We start from the raw sequence: 16751 nt of genomic DNA, 5'->3' as shown, positions 1-16751 counted from the left end.
GTGCTGTCCTTTCCAAAATCTTTGCGACCTCCATTTGCTGTTTTGACATCGGTAGATCAAACAGAATGAAATCATGAAAGGATGTGGCTTTGCGTGCGCGCTTGAAAAGTAAACCTCTGCTTTGACGTCTCAAACGCACAAAGCGTGTCAGTGTGAGCATGTATTATGATGACGCATATACACCGGTAAAATGTAACTTGCCAATTCTCAAGTAGCCCTGCTGAAAAACACTGAGTGTGCCGGTTAGGTATGTTTTAAACTGGGATGCTGGTTTAAGATGGTCCTTTGCCGGGCCGGTTTAGGACCACCACATCACCACCTAAAGGACCATCTTATCCCAGCAAAGAACTAGCATTAACCAGCAAAGTACCAACTCAAACCAGCATCCCAGCTTCAAAACATACCTAACCAGCATGCTGTTTTTTTTAATAGTTAGTGCCAGATTTATGGCTATTATAAGCATTTATAACGACAGGCTTTCATGGCAATTTTTTTATTATTTCACGTTTTGGTTAACTGCTGGTGAGTTCGTTCATTTTCCTGTAATCTGCATACGCCCCGACGTGGATCAGGATTGTAACCCAAATGCGAAGCTTGCGTGAACCATTATGCATGCTTTTATCCCTAGGGACTGTGTGTGTTTCCGTATGACTTATATTGCGCAAATTCATACATGTTCGCCACACATTTATGAATGAAATAGATTGTGAAATAGCTCACGAAACAGCGTTTTCTCACGAGACTGGGTTGTCTTTAAATCTAAACACGCACACACACACACACACATTGGTATTTGTGGTTTACGGGGACTCTCAGTATTGGTTTTTATACTTTAAAAACTGAATGTGATATTGCCCTACACCAGCACTACACCTAAACCTACCCCTTAACGGGAACTTTATGCAGTTTTAGAATAAGAACAAAACACCATTTAGTAGGTTTTATAAGCCTTTTGAATTATGGGGGCATTGGCAGATCTTCAGATTGTTATACCTCTGTCATTCCCATGTCATTAAACAAACTTGTGTCCCCATGAACCCCAAAAACCAGAAACACACACACACACACACACACACACACACACACACACACACACACACCTGTTGGATTTCCATGGGCATTTTATGGGGACATTCCATAGGCATAATGGTTTTTATACTGTACAGACTGTATGTGTTATTGTCCTACACCAACCCTACACCTAAACCTACCCTTTACAGGAAACTATTGGCAATTTCAGATGTTCAAAAAAAATTTATCCTGCATGTTTTATAAGCTTGTTTCCTCATGGAGACCTAAAAAAATGTCCCCATAAGGTCAAAATTTACTGGTATCCCTATCCTTGTGGGGACATTTGGTCCCCATAACGTGATAAATAACGGGTGCGCGCACACACACACATACACACACACACACACACACACACACACACACACACACACACACATTTGTTTCTGTAAATTGTGGGGAATTTCCAAATACTTCATTTACATTTAAACTCACCAAACAATATTTTTTTATCCCTTGAACCAACTCCACCCTTAAAACATCACAGAAAACCTGTTTGCGTATACATTTTTTCACACAGTAGTGATTATCTTATCAATGCATTTTCTATTGTATGAAATGTGACAGCTTTCCCAGCATCTGCGGATTTAGCTTCACATTAATCACACATAAATTTCTCTACAATTATTGGTGTAGCCTAGGCGTTAGACATCTGGTAAGGTCATAAAAAGGTTATAAGTTCAGTTGATGAGTGAACCATGAATAACCAGTCACTATGAAAGGTCCTCGGATAAAGGCAGCAAATCTGCTGCGGTAAAATGAACTGTAATGTTAGCTTAAGCTAAGTTAAAGCGCGCAAAAAAGTTCAACACAGTCTACAGTAATAAATCAGAGAAACAAAAGAGAAAATCTAACAGAGCAAAAGCAAATCAGCATTAGCAACTGACGTCCTGTAAAACTAAACGGCTAGATTTTAAGAAAGGAACTTATGGTTATAATTAACTGACCACAGGTGAACTGAACATGGCAATCAAGGGGAAACATGAAATAGGTCAAAGAAACTAATGCAGGAGAACAGAAACAGAAGGAATCTGTAACATGTGGCCATGCTGTTGTTTTAACATTTGCCGATGTATATGGTAAATTACAGATAATTTAATATTAGACCATCTTAAATTCATAAGACAACTAACAGTTAACCAGTTACGAGTCATAGCATGCCTAATTGTGCTGTTATATCAGATTCTTCAAGGTTTAATAAAAAGTTTTTTCCGCCCACAAATCATATGACATTTTTACGCGTCCCTTAGTATTGAGTCACGCGCCATAAAATAATTCACAATATCCTGCTGATTGCGGTTAACAGTAAAAGACAATGTAAGTAAATTACACAGAATTTTTAAAGAGCACCTGACCAGCCATAAAACCTGCAATATTCTCACAGAGGAAATGATTTTTTTTTTCCAAATGAACGCTACAGATAAAAATAAACCAGACAGTACGTGCGCTATGTGATTATTTTTTTTGTTCTAGCTGAGGGGTACAGAGTGGGTATGTCAACTTCCTGTTTGTCTGTGATATTTGAAAAGAATGCGGTGACTATCACACTATTTGTGTAAATAGGGAAGTGGTGACAGAAAGTCAGGCGTCATCATGTGATGTTACCCCATCCCCTCCCCCTGCTAACTTTCGGTCATGAAACAGAAAGCAGCGTGCTGAAGGGGATATCCAATATGAAATTCTTTTAACTACATCTGTTTATTACACTTCATGTTACATACGGCAGGATATACTTTTTTTTTTTAATTTGAAAGAAAAGTACCTAAAATTTATCATTGAGCGCCTGATTTACTTTGCAGCGGCCCAAAAAATGTTTGAACACCTGTAATATATATGTGTGTGTGTGTGTGTGTGTGTGTGTGAGTGTGTGTATTCATTGAACAACAAAATAGCTCAAAAGTTCTGATAAATGATGCTATCTTCTTATTATATGACGCACAGATGCTCTGTTAGCGTCTATTTATGCTTTGATTTAAACACTACCAGAAGAGCTAGGCTAAGTGTGTTCAGTGGATGCCAAATTGTAATTAAAGCTGTGTTTTTATTTTATTTCCATACAACGACATAGGGCTAAGTGAATAAAATGAATAATAATTTTCATTTTAGGGTGAAGGATCCCTTTAGAGGTTATTTTATGGACCATTTCTCAATATCAACTAGTTAGCATCCATATTACTAGCATTGCGGCTTTATTACTGCGCATAAGGCATATATTCGATCTCTTAATCCTACCCCATAACTGAACTACCTTAGTAACTGTTACTAAGTTGCAAACTATGAATTTACTGAGGCACATGTCATAATAAATAGCTATTTAAAGGAATAGTTCACCTAAAAATGAAATCTATGTGATTTTTATTTTGTTCTGCCAAACACAAAGGACGATATTTTGAAGAAAGCTGCAGATATGTTACTTCCTTTTAAATAAATGTCAGCTGGTTTAGTATTTTCTTTATCTGATAAATATATAAATATTTCAAGCCTTCCCAAATAAAAAAAGTAACACTTTTTAGAATAGGGACCACTATTCACTATTTGACTTTTTCCTTAATAAATTACTAATTTGCTGAGTATCAATAATTAATAAGGTAGTTGTTGAGTTTAGGTATTGGGGAAGTAGAATGAGGCATAATTATGTGCTTAAAAACGACTAATAAATGACTAATATTGTAGTAATATGCAAGAGAACCTACAATAAAGTGCCGCCAATTTAAAAGAAGAAGGACAACAAATGACTTTCTATTAACAGTTTTGTTTATTAAGTTATTAAACGGCTCTTAAAAACGAACACCCAGACAATCTGAATGTACAGTAAGTTCATCATATTCATTTGCCATTCAGAAATCAAGAGCTGATGAATCCAGGAAACACAAGCCAAACTTTTATTTTACTTGCTGACCCCCTGAAATAATATCCAACTGAGAAATCTTATAAAAAAATTGTAAATGGCTAGGCTTGTTATGCATATTTTTGTAAGAATGTCCCATACGTTCCCCAACGGACACAAAAACAATGGGATTTACATTTGCAGATCGTTTCGTGTCCATGAAATTGTTGTTGCTCATTGCGTAATGAGTTAATATTAAATAATTAGTTCTTAAAATGACGTTAGTATTATTCCCGAGGCATGTCATGCTAACCAGATTTGACACTCATCAAAGTAATAAAGTTAAATAATGTCCATATGGTGTTCCTGCGGTCGCGGCACGTTGAAGATCTCCTGTGGTTCATCACAGGCGAGCGGTACAGAAAGCTCATTTGTCTTTGTAAATCCCACAGCCACACAGAACAATAGAGCAGTGTAATACAGTACATACAAACAATAGCTTATTCAAGCTTATTCAACGTCCAGCGCAACCCAAGTCCAGGCCCGAATCTCAGCGAAGCTTGACTACTCCACGGCCGTCTTGTCCATTGCTCCAACAGTCCCACGGATGCTTTTGGAGTCCCAAAGTCCTTCGTATAAGATGCTCTCAGACCTTAATCCTTTGTGTGACTGATTCCAGAAGTGCTCTGTACATGTCAGAGCGAAGAAACCTGGGATAGGAATCCCTCTCCATGAGACCGTAGACAATCCTCTGAGCTTCATCGAAACACTCTCTGGTGGGAGCTTGGACGTTCTGCTTGATGAGCTCTCTCGTGATGTGATCGATGTTTATCTGAGGACAGATTGACGGAGATTTATATTAACGTTGATTACTCTTTTTCGATTAATAAAACCTCGTTTCTTCGGTTCACGCTGGTCTTACCTCTTTGGGAGCTTCTGCCCTGATGTAATGCTCGAATATCTTCTTGGCCCTTGAGGATAGTCTGGAGGAGCTCCTTATTTTTTTGAAGTCTTCGCAAACCAGCCAAAATTCAATGTTCTCATCGCTGAACTCAGATTTGAGGAAGGTGTGGAACGTTGCCATGCCATCTATAAGAACAAACCGCAGGGTTAGTCTGTTGCTCAATGTGAATGCATCTGTTTTACGTCAGTGCTGCAGCCGCTGTGTTTGGACACCTAAATCGCTCTGAAAACTGAATGACTGGTTATAAAATGTAGTGACAGCTACAAAAATGTGCTTTTCTGAGAACATTTTAAACATAAATTTTAACCAAATGGTGTCAAGATGCTTGAAATTTGTAATTAACTTGATATTCAAATTTACTCCATGGTTTGAGACATTTTTGCCCTCTGTTACTATATATATGTATATATATATATATATATATATATATATATATATATATATATATATATATATATATATAAAGAAAGATTCAAACTAAAAGCACTTTATGGAAGCAAATAAAATCTTTAAACAGAAATTGTAAGGCAAAATCAGCTTTGGTTTTAAAAGAGCTATTAATCATTAATAACACATTAATGTAGACCATTCACAATTTTTTGCTCCCTCGATTTAAAATAAATAAATAAATAAATAAAAGCTGCATTTATTTGATAAAAATATGCTACGAAATAATGACAGTGAAATTTAATTACAATAAAAAATCAGTTTTTGCTGGAATATCTTTTACAAATATAATTTATTCTTGTAATGCAAAGCAGAATTTTCATCAGCCTTTAAATCTTCAGTGTCACATGATCCTTCAGAAATCATTTTAATCAAGGAACATTTCTTATTATTATCATTCTTTTCATTTTCATTTCAAAGGATTCTTTGATGAACAGAAAATTAAAAAAACAGCATTTATTGTAATATCTGTCGTAACGAATGTCTTGACTGTCGCTTTTGATCGATTCAGTGCACGCTGAATAAAAGTATATTTTTGAATATTATTTGGAACTTTTATTATTATTTAAATTATTTGTGTGATTTACATGTCCAAACAGAAGCTGCTTTTCTCTACTCGTTTGCATACATATACCACTTGTTCAGGTCAGTGGCTTGACCATCTAGTAAACAGTGTAGGCTTTGTTTCTACGTTTTGCCCTGATCTACAAAACATCAATTAAAGAAAAATATCATTATGAATATATGAATGCTGCGAATTTTGTATTAGTGAATACATGTTATATATATATATATATATATATATATATATATATATATATATATATATATATATATATATATATATATATATATATATATATATGATATATATGATACACATAATGTATTTTTTGTGTGTGTGCCACTTACATTTGGATCTGAGAAGGTTTTCCAATGATTGGGACCAGAGCAGAGTCTCACCTGGGTTCAGTCTGTTTGAATAAAGCACAATCAGTGGATGTTCGACTGCAATCCTAACATAATAGTTGTATAATTAGAGAAAAACTACAATGAAAGCAGCTTACTTGTCTGTCAACGGGCGACGAAAACGCCACTTGTCTAGTCTCCTGAGGAGGGAAGTTCGTTTTTATTAAATTTGTCGGTCAAAAGCACCAGTTCCATGATGCACAGCTCACATTTCAACGATAAACAACACTTACCTGGGACTGTCTGGTTTATCCTCCTTGTTCATGTTCTTTATTTCAGTTGAAGATGATAATATGGTTGGCATCGTAAAAACCTTTCTGGTACTGATTTGTGTTGGCTTGCTGTTGCGCTTCGGTTATTTCAGTTAATAAGAGCGGGCTGCTCTCACAACTCTTTTTAAACTGTCTTGTCTTGGCGTCACGCGTTTCGTATCAGCTAACCACAACGAAAGAGGAAGTTTTTGAGGTGACGCTAACTAGCTTAGACAGGCGCAATAGTGTTTCTATCTATGAAAGCAGCTACAGCACGGCTGTGTAGATGCAAATCAGACTGGAAAGTTCACGGGCAGATAAGCAAATGCTGACTTTTGCATCAGATCTCTTGTATACAAGCTCCGTGTTTATGTTTAGCCAACAAATAATGGCTGAGCTTTTTTGATATGCACGTGTTGTTGCTTTAATATATTTCGGTGTATTTTTGGAATACGCCGATGGCTACAGTAGCCAATTGTATGACACGTTCAACGTGTTGAAAAATTCGTATTACATTTTAAATCCGTGAAAATGTATTTAAAGTATCTGAAAGTAACCAGAATACGCTGATTACCATAGTATAGTTGCAGAAAACCTTGAAAGTTTCAAGTGACGTCTCGTAGACAATCAAAAGAGCTTTTAATAAGCGTCTTATCACTACGCTATAAGCTACAGGATAAGTGTTTGCTATTTGAAGGAGTTGCTAACGCAACGCGACAAAGGAAAAAGGGAAGCTTAGGAAGATTTTCCAAATGCAGCTTCCAGACAGGACAAAATCTCAAGGTATTTCAAGATGTTTGTTCACCACGGCCAGAGGTTGGGGAAAATCAAACAGTATCAAAACAGTATCGCGGTACTCCCTAAAAAAGTAACTTATTGTATTACTTTGTTACTTTTTATGAAAAGAAAAGTTGCTTTTTCTCATCTGGACTGCTTGCTTGTGTATATAAACACTTTTTTTTTTGCAAATGTAGAATCAAAAGTGAAATGAATAGGCTTCAAGCTGAAGGAAGTTCAAACCTGCAATTCTGCAGTGCATGAGCAATAGGACGCAAGAGAAGAAAGTTCAACACTGAACGCACACACGCAGATGTAACAAATGTTACATTTGCCGTTAGAATGGTTGGTATCAAGGTCAGCAGCGGAGACAAATAATAAAATGGGATTAAATACATACAGGATGTTTGTCTTAACATGTAATTACTGCAGATTTGCATCATGTGCTGAGTTTGTAGTCACTGTATTTATTCGTTCTAAAAAGTACACATTCCCCACCATGCACTCCCGATTCCTTTTAACTTTGGGGGAAGTAGTAACTGAGGAGAAAGAGGTGACGGAGTGCATAAGGTCCAGAGGATAGGAGGGGCCCGACTGAGCGCCACCCACCACTGAAAGGGATTCTGAGGGGCCCTATAGCAAATTCTGTGCAATCCCTAGCAAACCCTCGGCCCCAAACACTGCCAGAGCCTTTAGTTAGCCACAGGTAACGACAAAAACAAATAGTTAGAGAATCCCTGAAGTTGCAGGGACATTTGCTCGTGGTTCGTAAGAAATCAGATTCAGCATAAATCCAAGCAGAATTGTAAAATAAACGGTCCCAAGGCCTAGGGAGTTTTGCAGAGGAAAACGATGCATTGTCTACCGAGACCTGTCTCTTTAACACAACAGAAAGCCCCATTCAAGTCAACGGTATCACTTCTGTTTTTGTCTCCTGAGACTTCACTTGTTATGACAAATATGAATATGCAAAATATATTTCAAATAGATACTAAGTATATGCTGTACGCAGACGCTTTTGTGTTATTGTTTTGGGTACACAAAAATACCATAACATATTGCAGCTTGTACTTGAATGGCCAAAAGAACGCATTAACAGTCATAAAATACATCACTGAATAATATATCATGAGATGTATATTACGAACAACAAGCATACTGCTGCGTCTCCATGTTTATATTCAAATCTGTTGCAAGCAATTAATATTTCCCTGCTTGACTGGACCTGTTTTACAGGCTATGATTAGAGAGATTGTTGGTGAAAAAAGGACTGGGTTTGAGTCACATTCGTGCTCGTGTTTGTATCCTTAAACTAAAATGCGAAAATATGACACGTGTTTAGATGCGTAGGGAGCATGATGATTAGGGATTTGTTGAAATAAATGTTTTAATGCGTGGACATTCATTCACACTGCACCGGCGTGTGATGACACCAGAGCTTTCATTTCAAAACAGCATCTGATACGCTTTTTATCCATGTGATACAAGTGAAACAGGATATTTAACCCTTGTGCGTCAGGATATTTAATCCCTGTGTGTCAAGTTACACAGAGGTCCTTAGAGGACATGTTTTGACCGACATCAATTTTTTTCCCACATCAGTCCTGATCACAACTGCCAAAAGTGTATTCATTTTAAGTTTTTACATCCTTTAAAAGTTCAGTTTTACTCTCGTAGCGCCACGGTTTTGGTGGGAGAATAATTCATTAACCATTCCCCGTAAACGAACGCTTAACCTGAATGCTAGAACAGCTACAATGCCATCTATTTGCATGTTAATTAATATAATTTTTTGGTGTAAGTAAATGCAGCTAAATGTAAAAATGACAAACAGGTAATGATAGATGACCAAAAAGATGTATTGTGATGTAAAATGTCGATGTTCTGTTGACTTCACGTGGAACGTTTGTCTGAAGGTGCAGTCACCAGATCGGTAGTGTGTGGGTTTAAGACCCTGCAGTACACTTTGTACATGCTATATGCGGTAGTGATGTTTCCAGCGCGGAAAGGAACAAAGAACTTGGTGTGACCTTGCACGAGGAAACTAACGTGCATCTTCTTGAATAAATATACGAAGAGTTCATTCGCAAAAGCATTTAACGTATCTCAGAAATCATGTGATTGCGCGTGCCAATTAATCTCGGTCAAACTGCAGTCGGGTTAGTTCAACCAGCTGAAAACAGCTAACAAAATAAATCAAAAGAAATCGTTCTGTTTGAAAATAAATCACACTACATGTGATTTTTACGTAAAGGACACCCGGTCAAAACAAGTCGGCCCTCATCACTTTGTCGCTTTAAAATGACAGCACAAAGTGTTCTCGTAAACCTGCATGCATAATATAATAGGCAAGCGTCATCGTTTGGGAAATTTCAAAAAACTTTTCAGATGCTTTAACTTTCGTACATCTCACAATTTACATCCTAATGTGTGCACAGTCATTTCCTCTTGTGCGCCACTAGTTAATCAAGAATGAGAGCTGAGAAAAGAATGACTAAAAATGAAAGTGTCACACAGGAAACTGCAAATGCAACTCCGTTTGCCTTGGATTTAGTTAAGCATTACTGCCGACCGCGTCTGGTGAAGATGCGTACCGCTGTGCACTTTTTGTACGAAACCGTTTTTACGTGCCTTGCTGCGCCGTTTCAAAGAGAAACGTTCCCCGAGTTCAATATGTGAATCCTGGCACATTTTTATTAAGTTATATTATTTGTGTGAAAAGGACTAAAAGGTGAGTTTTGCAGCCTCTAGTGTTCATTTCTTTTGGAAGCTGCATTGGTATGTACTGTGTCCCGCTGAAAATGGCACCAAGGTACTTTTATGCCGCCGGACCAGGTAGATTACGTGTCATGTATCGGTTGTTGTTTCTCACAAAATCCCTTCTCAGAACTTCAGCGATTGCATTAAAACACGAGCAGGTAGAGTCACGTTTCTGTGTGAGATGCGATTTGCATTGATCGATCCATTACACGGTATCAAACTGTTTCACGAGAGCCAAAAACGCCGCGGGAGATGACAATGTTCTCGCCTAAGGCGCATGCATGGAAATGTTCTCTGCGCTTGATGCAAAGCGTACACGTGCGGTGAGAAAATATATATACTGCACATTACATGCAGATGTGTTTCCGAAGGCAGGTATCACGAGTGTTCAGACCGCAACCGACAAAAATAGACCATAATGCCTGGCGTTGAATGTGTCCTGTGATATCTGGCGAATGAACCAATCCGATGTATAACTGGCATTTGATGATTAGTACTATAAAAAAGCAATAAAGGCACGCAGTTGCAGTCATTTAGTGTAAATTGTGATGATCATAATTAATAATGGCAATTGCAATTTCAAGGGAATAATCGGGGGTTTAATTGTGAAGCCCTATTGCATTTGTTTGTCCTATATTGAGCTCGGTTCGAATGTGATCCAGGGGTTTGGAGGCCTAGGTGACGCTTTCAACACTTTGCATGTTCTTCAAACCATTCCTGATCAAGTTTTGCGGTGTGATCAGTAAACACCATTGCCATGAAGGGGTGTACTTGCTCCGCTTTAGGTACGTGTCGAAGTAATGTTCACGTGAATGCCAAGGCCCAAGATTTCCCAGCAAACGTTGACCAGATCAAAAAACAGGAACAAGCTCAAAAGCAAAAATAAGGCTGATTTTGCGGTGGCTGTGCTTTAAAATGAAATTATTGTTATTATAACCTTAATTCAAGTCTGACGGTAATTAGTGTTACGTAAGAAAGCCATTGACCTGGATCAACATTGATATAGATTTTTCCCAATCCCTACCCCTAAACCTAGCCATAACCAAAATGTATTCCTAAAATCAGTGGGAAATTATTAATAATGGTGTAGAAACTCCTAACCCTGATCATAAGCCATATTTTCTAAATAATTTTCATTTTAATCTAGAGTCTTTATTTTCTTCCGACATGAGAGCCACTAGGGATGCAGTGTGTTATTATTTATTTGTTTTTTTATGGTAATACACAAAAAAAGAGAGGGGGAGGGAGAAGATTATCTTATTATAATTTAAAGAGACATGCACCAGTTATATACGCAACCACTGAGGAATTTCATGGAGACTCTTACGAATCACGCCAACCTATGAAAATGGGCATATGATGTCCTCTTTAAAGGGTTACTCCACCCCAAAATAAAAATGTCATTAAAAACTTACCCCGTTCCAAAGCCGTAAGAGCTTTGCTCATCCTTGGAATATGAAATGAAGATATTTTTGATGAAATCGGAGAGCTCTCCGACACGTAACGTAACCGACATGTTCCCAGATCCAGAAAGGTAGTAAGGAAACTTCAGTATTACAGTATTCTTATTTTTATTCTTAAATTTTGGAGAGTCACATTTCCGAAAGAACCTACCCAGCATTTAGGAGACGTGCCATATGTGAGAGAAAAAGAGTGAGAACTACAATAATCAAACTTAAACCTATGCATAAAATAAAATAAAGAAGAAAATGATCTGATTTACCAATGCTCCATATGAGAGAGACCCAAGAAAGGGCTTGTTTTCCTCTTTACTGCAAACTAAATTATTAACGTGGCGATTAAAACATTGATAGGTCATGTCTCTCCAATTCATGTTTTGTGGAGGATTTCAAGCCACCCATCAGTTTGTTTTCTTATTACAAAAACCCAAAAATGAATTCTAAAGCATAATCACGTTATATAACGCAATAACGAATATTAGATCGATAGATATGGCCATGGAAAAAGCATGTATGACATAATGTCTACAGACACATCGCGTTCTTCGACGTTTCCCCTTCGATAAGCACAGAAGAGGAAGTCGCTGTGGCGTACAAGAGGGTATAAACACACACCGAAAGACATAGACGCAATGTCTGTCTGTTCAGATGCAAACCACTAAGGCCAAAACACCAAAACCAACTTTCAACACGCGCAAACCCTCAACTGTCTCTCTCATTTGCCCCGGACTTATTTCATTATTTCAACATTTCACCCAAAGCATCACAACACAGAATTAAACTCTATTTACTGTACCACTGTGAGGCAAGTACTGTTTTGGAAATTTCTGCTCCCTTTTTATCTCTAAACCTCAGTAGCTACAGAAGCAGCCGATACCAATTTAGGTACGTGAGGGTATTGTGTTCTCTTTTTTAGGCCGAAAGCACATGACGTCGGTACTGGTTTCATATGTGACTGTTCTGCAGTTTCTAGGTGTGCTGATGTAAAGGCAGCCACTCGTTTTGCATGCCAATGTCTGTATTGTAAACCCATGCAAATTCTCTAAAATAATTTACATGCAAACAAGCGCATTTTTTTGTCTTTAAATGCGTTTGAATGGGAAAGTTCGATAACTGTGCATTGTTCTTGAGTATATTGTTTTCCTCCGTGACTTTTAAGTAGGCCATGCGAAAAAAATACGCATGGGCGAAAAATAACATTCCAGGTGATATTTCAGACGATCGTGCCAGGATGTGAAAGGTCCAAGGATATGTGACGCAAAAAGATGGATATTTTTACGCTATGTGGGTTCAGTCAGTTGGTCAAATCAAAAACTCTACAAAACTGCTGATTGGTCGCAGTGCTCTGTCGCCATCTAGCGGTCAAGCACAGGTACACGTTCTTGAAAGTTACTTCCGTATATCTTTCTCTTAGTAAAATATTTTTCGTATTGATTTTTTACAGGTGGTTTAAAATTTTTAGATACTCATTTCATAATGATTTGCGTTTAGGGTCGAAGGAAACCAGATATAGGCTATTATTTATATGTTGAATATTAAGCATATTTATGTTTAAAGAAAAGTTGTAGGCTGTATTAAATATAGGCTTATTACATGCTTGATAAAATAAAAATCAAAAATCAAAAATGTATAAAAAAAAATATATATATATATATATATATATATATATATATATATATATATATATATATATATATATATATATATATATATATATATATATTTATTATTATTTATTTATTTATTTTTCTGTGCTCTCTATTATTTAGTTATTTATTTATTTTTCATCTTTTAAAATAAGAAATCCCGGATGTTCCTTTTATTGTTTGGTTTGTCTTTAAATAAATGAAATACTAAAAGTTAGAAAAGGTAGATCAAAAATACATAAATATGAAGTGCTCACACAATTTTTTTTTGTTCCATGTTCATTTATTTAAATATTATATATATATATATATATATATATATATTTTTTCCATCTTTTAAATAAGCAATCCAGGCTGTTCCTGCATAAAAACGGTCATATTTAAACAGTCTTTTTAAAATAATTTTACAAATTTCCTCCTGACGGTCATAACATCAATCATAAGAAAACCTAAGCGGTAATGTTTTTTTAACAATAAAAAAAAATTACATCATTATCATCATAGCGAAAAGAAATGTTTAAAAAAAATGCCTGACCGATAGGTTGCACTTTTGTAGAAATGAACTGTTAGTCGTATTGGCTGTACAAGTTAAAAAAGCAGCATTCAGATTCTCATTTTCATATTATTCTTGATTTCTCAACAGTATGTTGATAAACAGGAAGTTACTGAAATCGTTCAGGCCCATAACAGATCCTTTTAATCCCATAGGGAATGATTTTTGATGCATAATTTTTTCCTGTTATAATTTTAAAACGAGTTGCAGTTAATTGGTCGAATTTTCAGTGAGCAGGAAAAATAAAAACAAAAGAACAACAAATCAGAATAAATCGTATGCGACACTGTAAACATGTTTTTCCTTCAAAAAACGTTATACGGCGACATAATGATGAAAACCGATGAGCTATCCAAAGTCCAAAAACTAAAAAGGTCATGTTTACCAAATATAAAATTAAAAACTAAAAAAAAAAAAACATTTACTCACAATAGTTAAACTTGATGTACACTAATAATTAGTCATTATGAAGTCAGCTCTTTCCATGCTTTTGCAGAATGGACTGGTAGACGTCAGACTTCAGAAACCTGGGATAGCAGTCTCTCGCCATTAGACTGAAGATCATCTTCTGTGCCGTATCAAATGAGCTCAGGTTCGGCTCCGAGATGTTGTTTGTTATATTTGTGCGGGTCCCAGAATCAATGTTGACCTGAAATGAAGGTGCAACGCGTTTCATTAATGTTTTTAGTTTTTCAAAAGAAAAAAGTTAGAAAAATAATAAATAAATAAATAAGCAAGCAAATAAATGAATCAATAAAATAGATACTGTAATAAATAATTATTTTTAATTAATTTTTTAAATAAATATTTTGTTAACAAATGTTTTGCATTATTTGAGAATACGAATAGGCTAAATAATTTTAATTTTTATTTATTTATTTATTTATTTATTTATTGTTGTGGACGTAATGGGACTAAACTGATATTTAATATTTTGGTTTGGTATCTTCACCGAGGACGAAGGACTCTGAAACGAGATGTTTCACCTGTCTGGGTGCTTCTGTTTGCACAAACTCCGTGTAGATTTGGTTCGCCCTGCTGATCATCTCCGGTGCGCTCGAGATCTTCTTGTATTCCTCACATGCCAGCCAGAACAGAATATTTTCCTCACTGTATTCCGACTTTAGGAAGTCCTGGAAAGCCGCCTGTCCCGCTGCAGCACGAAGAGTTGATTATGGCTAAACAGCTGATATCCGAGCGTGCTTTAAACACGTTATTTGATGCGCATTTATACAGATGCATCACCATTCGTTTCGTTCGAACTAATTTGACTAGTGTTTACAAATGAGCGACCCTTTATTTATTTGCATTACGCCAAACTCCAAACAATAATCATTTAAATCTTTCAAAATGTAATATAAATATATATTACTGAGCATTTTCCTCAAAACATATGGCTAGTAAATGCGTAAATATGATTGAAATACACATTAATAGATATAAAAATATTTAAAATATATTGTTATTTTGTTTTCTTGTAAACAAATGTGAATTTAGCTGATAAAAATAAAAATAAAAATTGCAGAAGTAACATTTATGATTTTTTTCTATTAACCAGAGAACATTCGGAACTGATTTTTCGTACCTTTGCAGGACAGAAGCTTCTCGATGGACTCGCCCCAAGAGTCCACGTCGTCCACGGGTTCCTGAGAAAAGCAACAAAATCTACCCTTGAAAATTACATGGAGATCCTTCACCGGTGAAGCTGATTTCAAATACATTGATTACAGAATCCTAGCTTTTCAATCCGATCGCTTTCCGCCAACAATAATCCTGTAACTTTAAATCCTGAAAGAACCCCCGAAATTCCCCCGTGACCAGTACATTCAAGCGCATTAGCTGTAAATATGATTTAAAAAACAAGGCTGCGGACGGAATCATTAATAATCGGGGACTCACTTTATGGCCATCTCTGACAGCAGTGTCCTCTGCATGGAGTCTCCTTCACTCTCTGACTCTGTGTGGCTCTGGAGGGTCTAAACACATTTACTGGCATGAATGGAACACATGGAAATCAGCATGCAAAGCTTTGGGCAGGGTCACCTCCTCGGTCTGTAAGGTCATGAAGAAAACATCTTCAGCACAGAGGTGACGGCGCGCCGTTTAACACTGCTTTGTGACTTTTTGCAGGTTAAACAGCGATGCTTGTAAGAAAGCATCATATTTTTTCCTCCGAAAATAGGACGTGGCGTTTCATGGCCGATTTATTATTTATATGAGACGAAAAAACGCTTTTGATCAAATACTTACAATTAAACGAAATGTCTTTAATCACCCCGGAAGTGCCGGTCGGTGGGACGCGGGGTTGCTGAAATTTAAGCGCTTTTAAAGTGCTCTGTTCCAAAGTAAAAGTGAAAAAAGTCAGATTAGGAACAATACAAGCCGAAATGATGACAAAAATCTTAGTTTGAAGGCGAACTGCCGCTACAGCAGCAATAATTGCAGCAATAATAGGTCAAAATGTCTCATAAGTAGTGTTTTGTGTAATATCGCGTCTGATCTATTGAACCAATAAACTCTTTGCAAATGTGTAAAAACTTTCAGTTTTAATGTTGTTATTGTTGATGTTGCTTCATGTACAGTAAATGAGTGGGAATGAAACGATTTCATTGATGTGAATAGTCTATTAAATATTTTAAATGTGAAAAGTAGATTTAAATGTGCAAATAAAAATGTGATATTCCATTTATTTATTTCAGTTTATTATTATATTTATTTATAAATATTTTATTGCATTATATATATATATATATATATATATATATATATATATATATATAAATATATATATATATATATATATATATATATACAATTATTTGCTTATATATTATATAATAATTTATTATTCTAATAATAGTAATAATAAATATATAACTTTGAAATAATGCATATATAACTTTTTTTTTCCTGGAAAGGAGGATTAATCCACTTTTCGATAACATTTTATTTATTTTTATGTCTAAAGCACTAAAGCAAGAGCTCATTGATTCAAACCACAAATATTTAGTTTAAACATTGATTAATGT

General features: G+C 36.0%; 2 protein-coding genes across 3 annotated transcripts; both read right to left on the bottom strand.

Annotated features, from left to right (window-relative positions):
* Positions 1 to 3804: 3804 nt before the first annotated feature.
* Positions 3805 to 6669, bottom strand: rgs13 (regulator of G protein signaling 13). Its single transcript, XM_043221825.1, has 5 exons — positions 6509 to 6669; positions 6374 to 6415; positions 6219 to 6280; positions 4818 to 4984; positions 3805 to 4727 (listed from the first exon to the last, which is right to left on the bottom strand). The coding sequence occupies exons 1-5, from the start codon at positions 6577 to 6579 to the stop codon at positions 4542 to 4544; spliced, it is 528 nt and encodes a 175-aa protein (XP_043077760.1). The 5' UTR covers positions 6580 to 6669; the 3' UTR covers positions 3805 to 4541.
* A 6830-nt stretch (positions 6670 to 13499) lies between these two features.
* On the bottom strand, positions 13500 to 16186 carry rgs1 (regulator of G protein signaling 1). Of its 2 annotated transcripts, XM_043218902.1 has the most exons (4): positions 15622 to 16184; positions 15308 to 15387; positions 14709 to 14875; positions 13500 to 14371 (listed from the first exon to the last, which is right to left on the bottom strand). In XM_043218902.1, the coding sequence occupies exons 1-4, from the start codon at positions 15654 to 15656 to the stop codon at positions 14195 to 14197; spliced, it is 459 nt and encodes a 152-aa protein (XP_043074837.1). In that variant the 5' UTR covers positions 15657 to 16184; the 3' UTR covers positions 13500 to 14194. The 2 variants fall into 2 exon arrangements, with proteins under 2 accessions (XP_043074837.1, XP_043074829.1); XM_043218894.1 differs by having other exon boundaries at positions 15308 to 16186.
* Between the last annotated feature and the right edge of the window lie 565 nt (positions 16187 to 16751).

The sequence above is a fragment of the Puntigrus tetrazona genome, chromosome 2 (assembly GCF_018831695.1).
Source record: "Puntigrus tetrazona isolate hp1 chromosome 2, ASM1883169v1, whole genome shotgun sequence".
NCBI lineage: Eukaryota > Metazoa > Chordata > Actinopteri > Cypriniformes > Cyprinidae > Puntigrus > Puntigrus tetrazona.
Note: the sequence above shows the minus strand (reverse complement) of the source record. Positions and strands in the feature narration are given on the sequence as shown.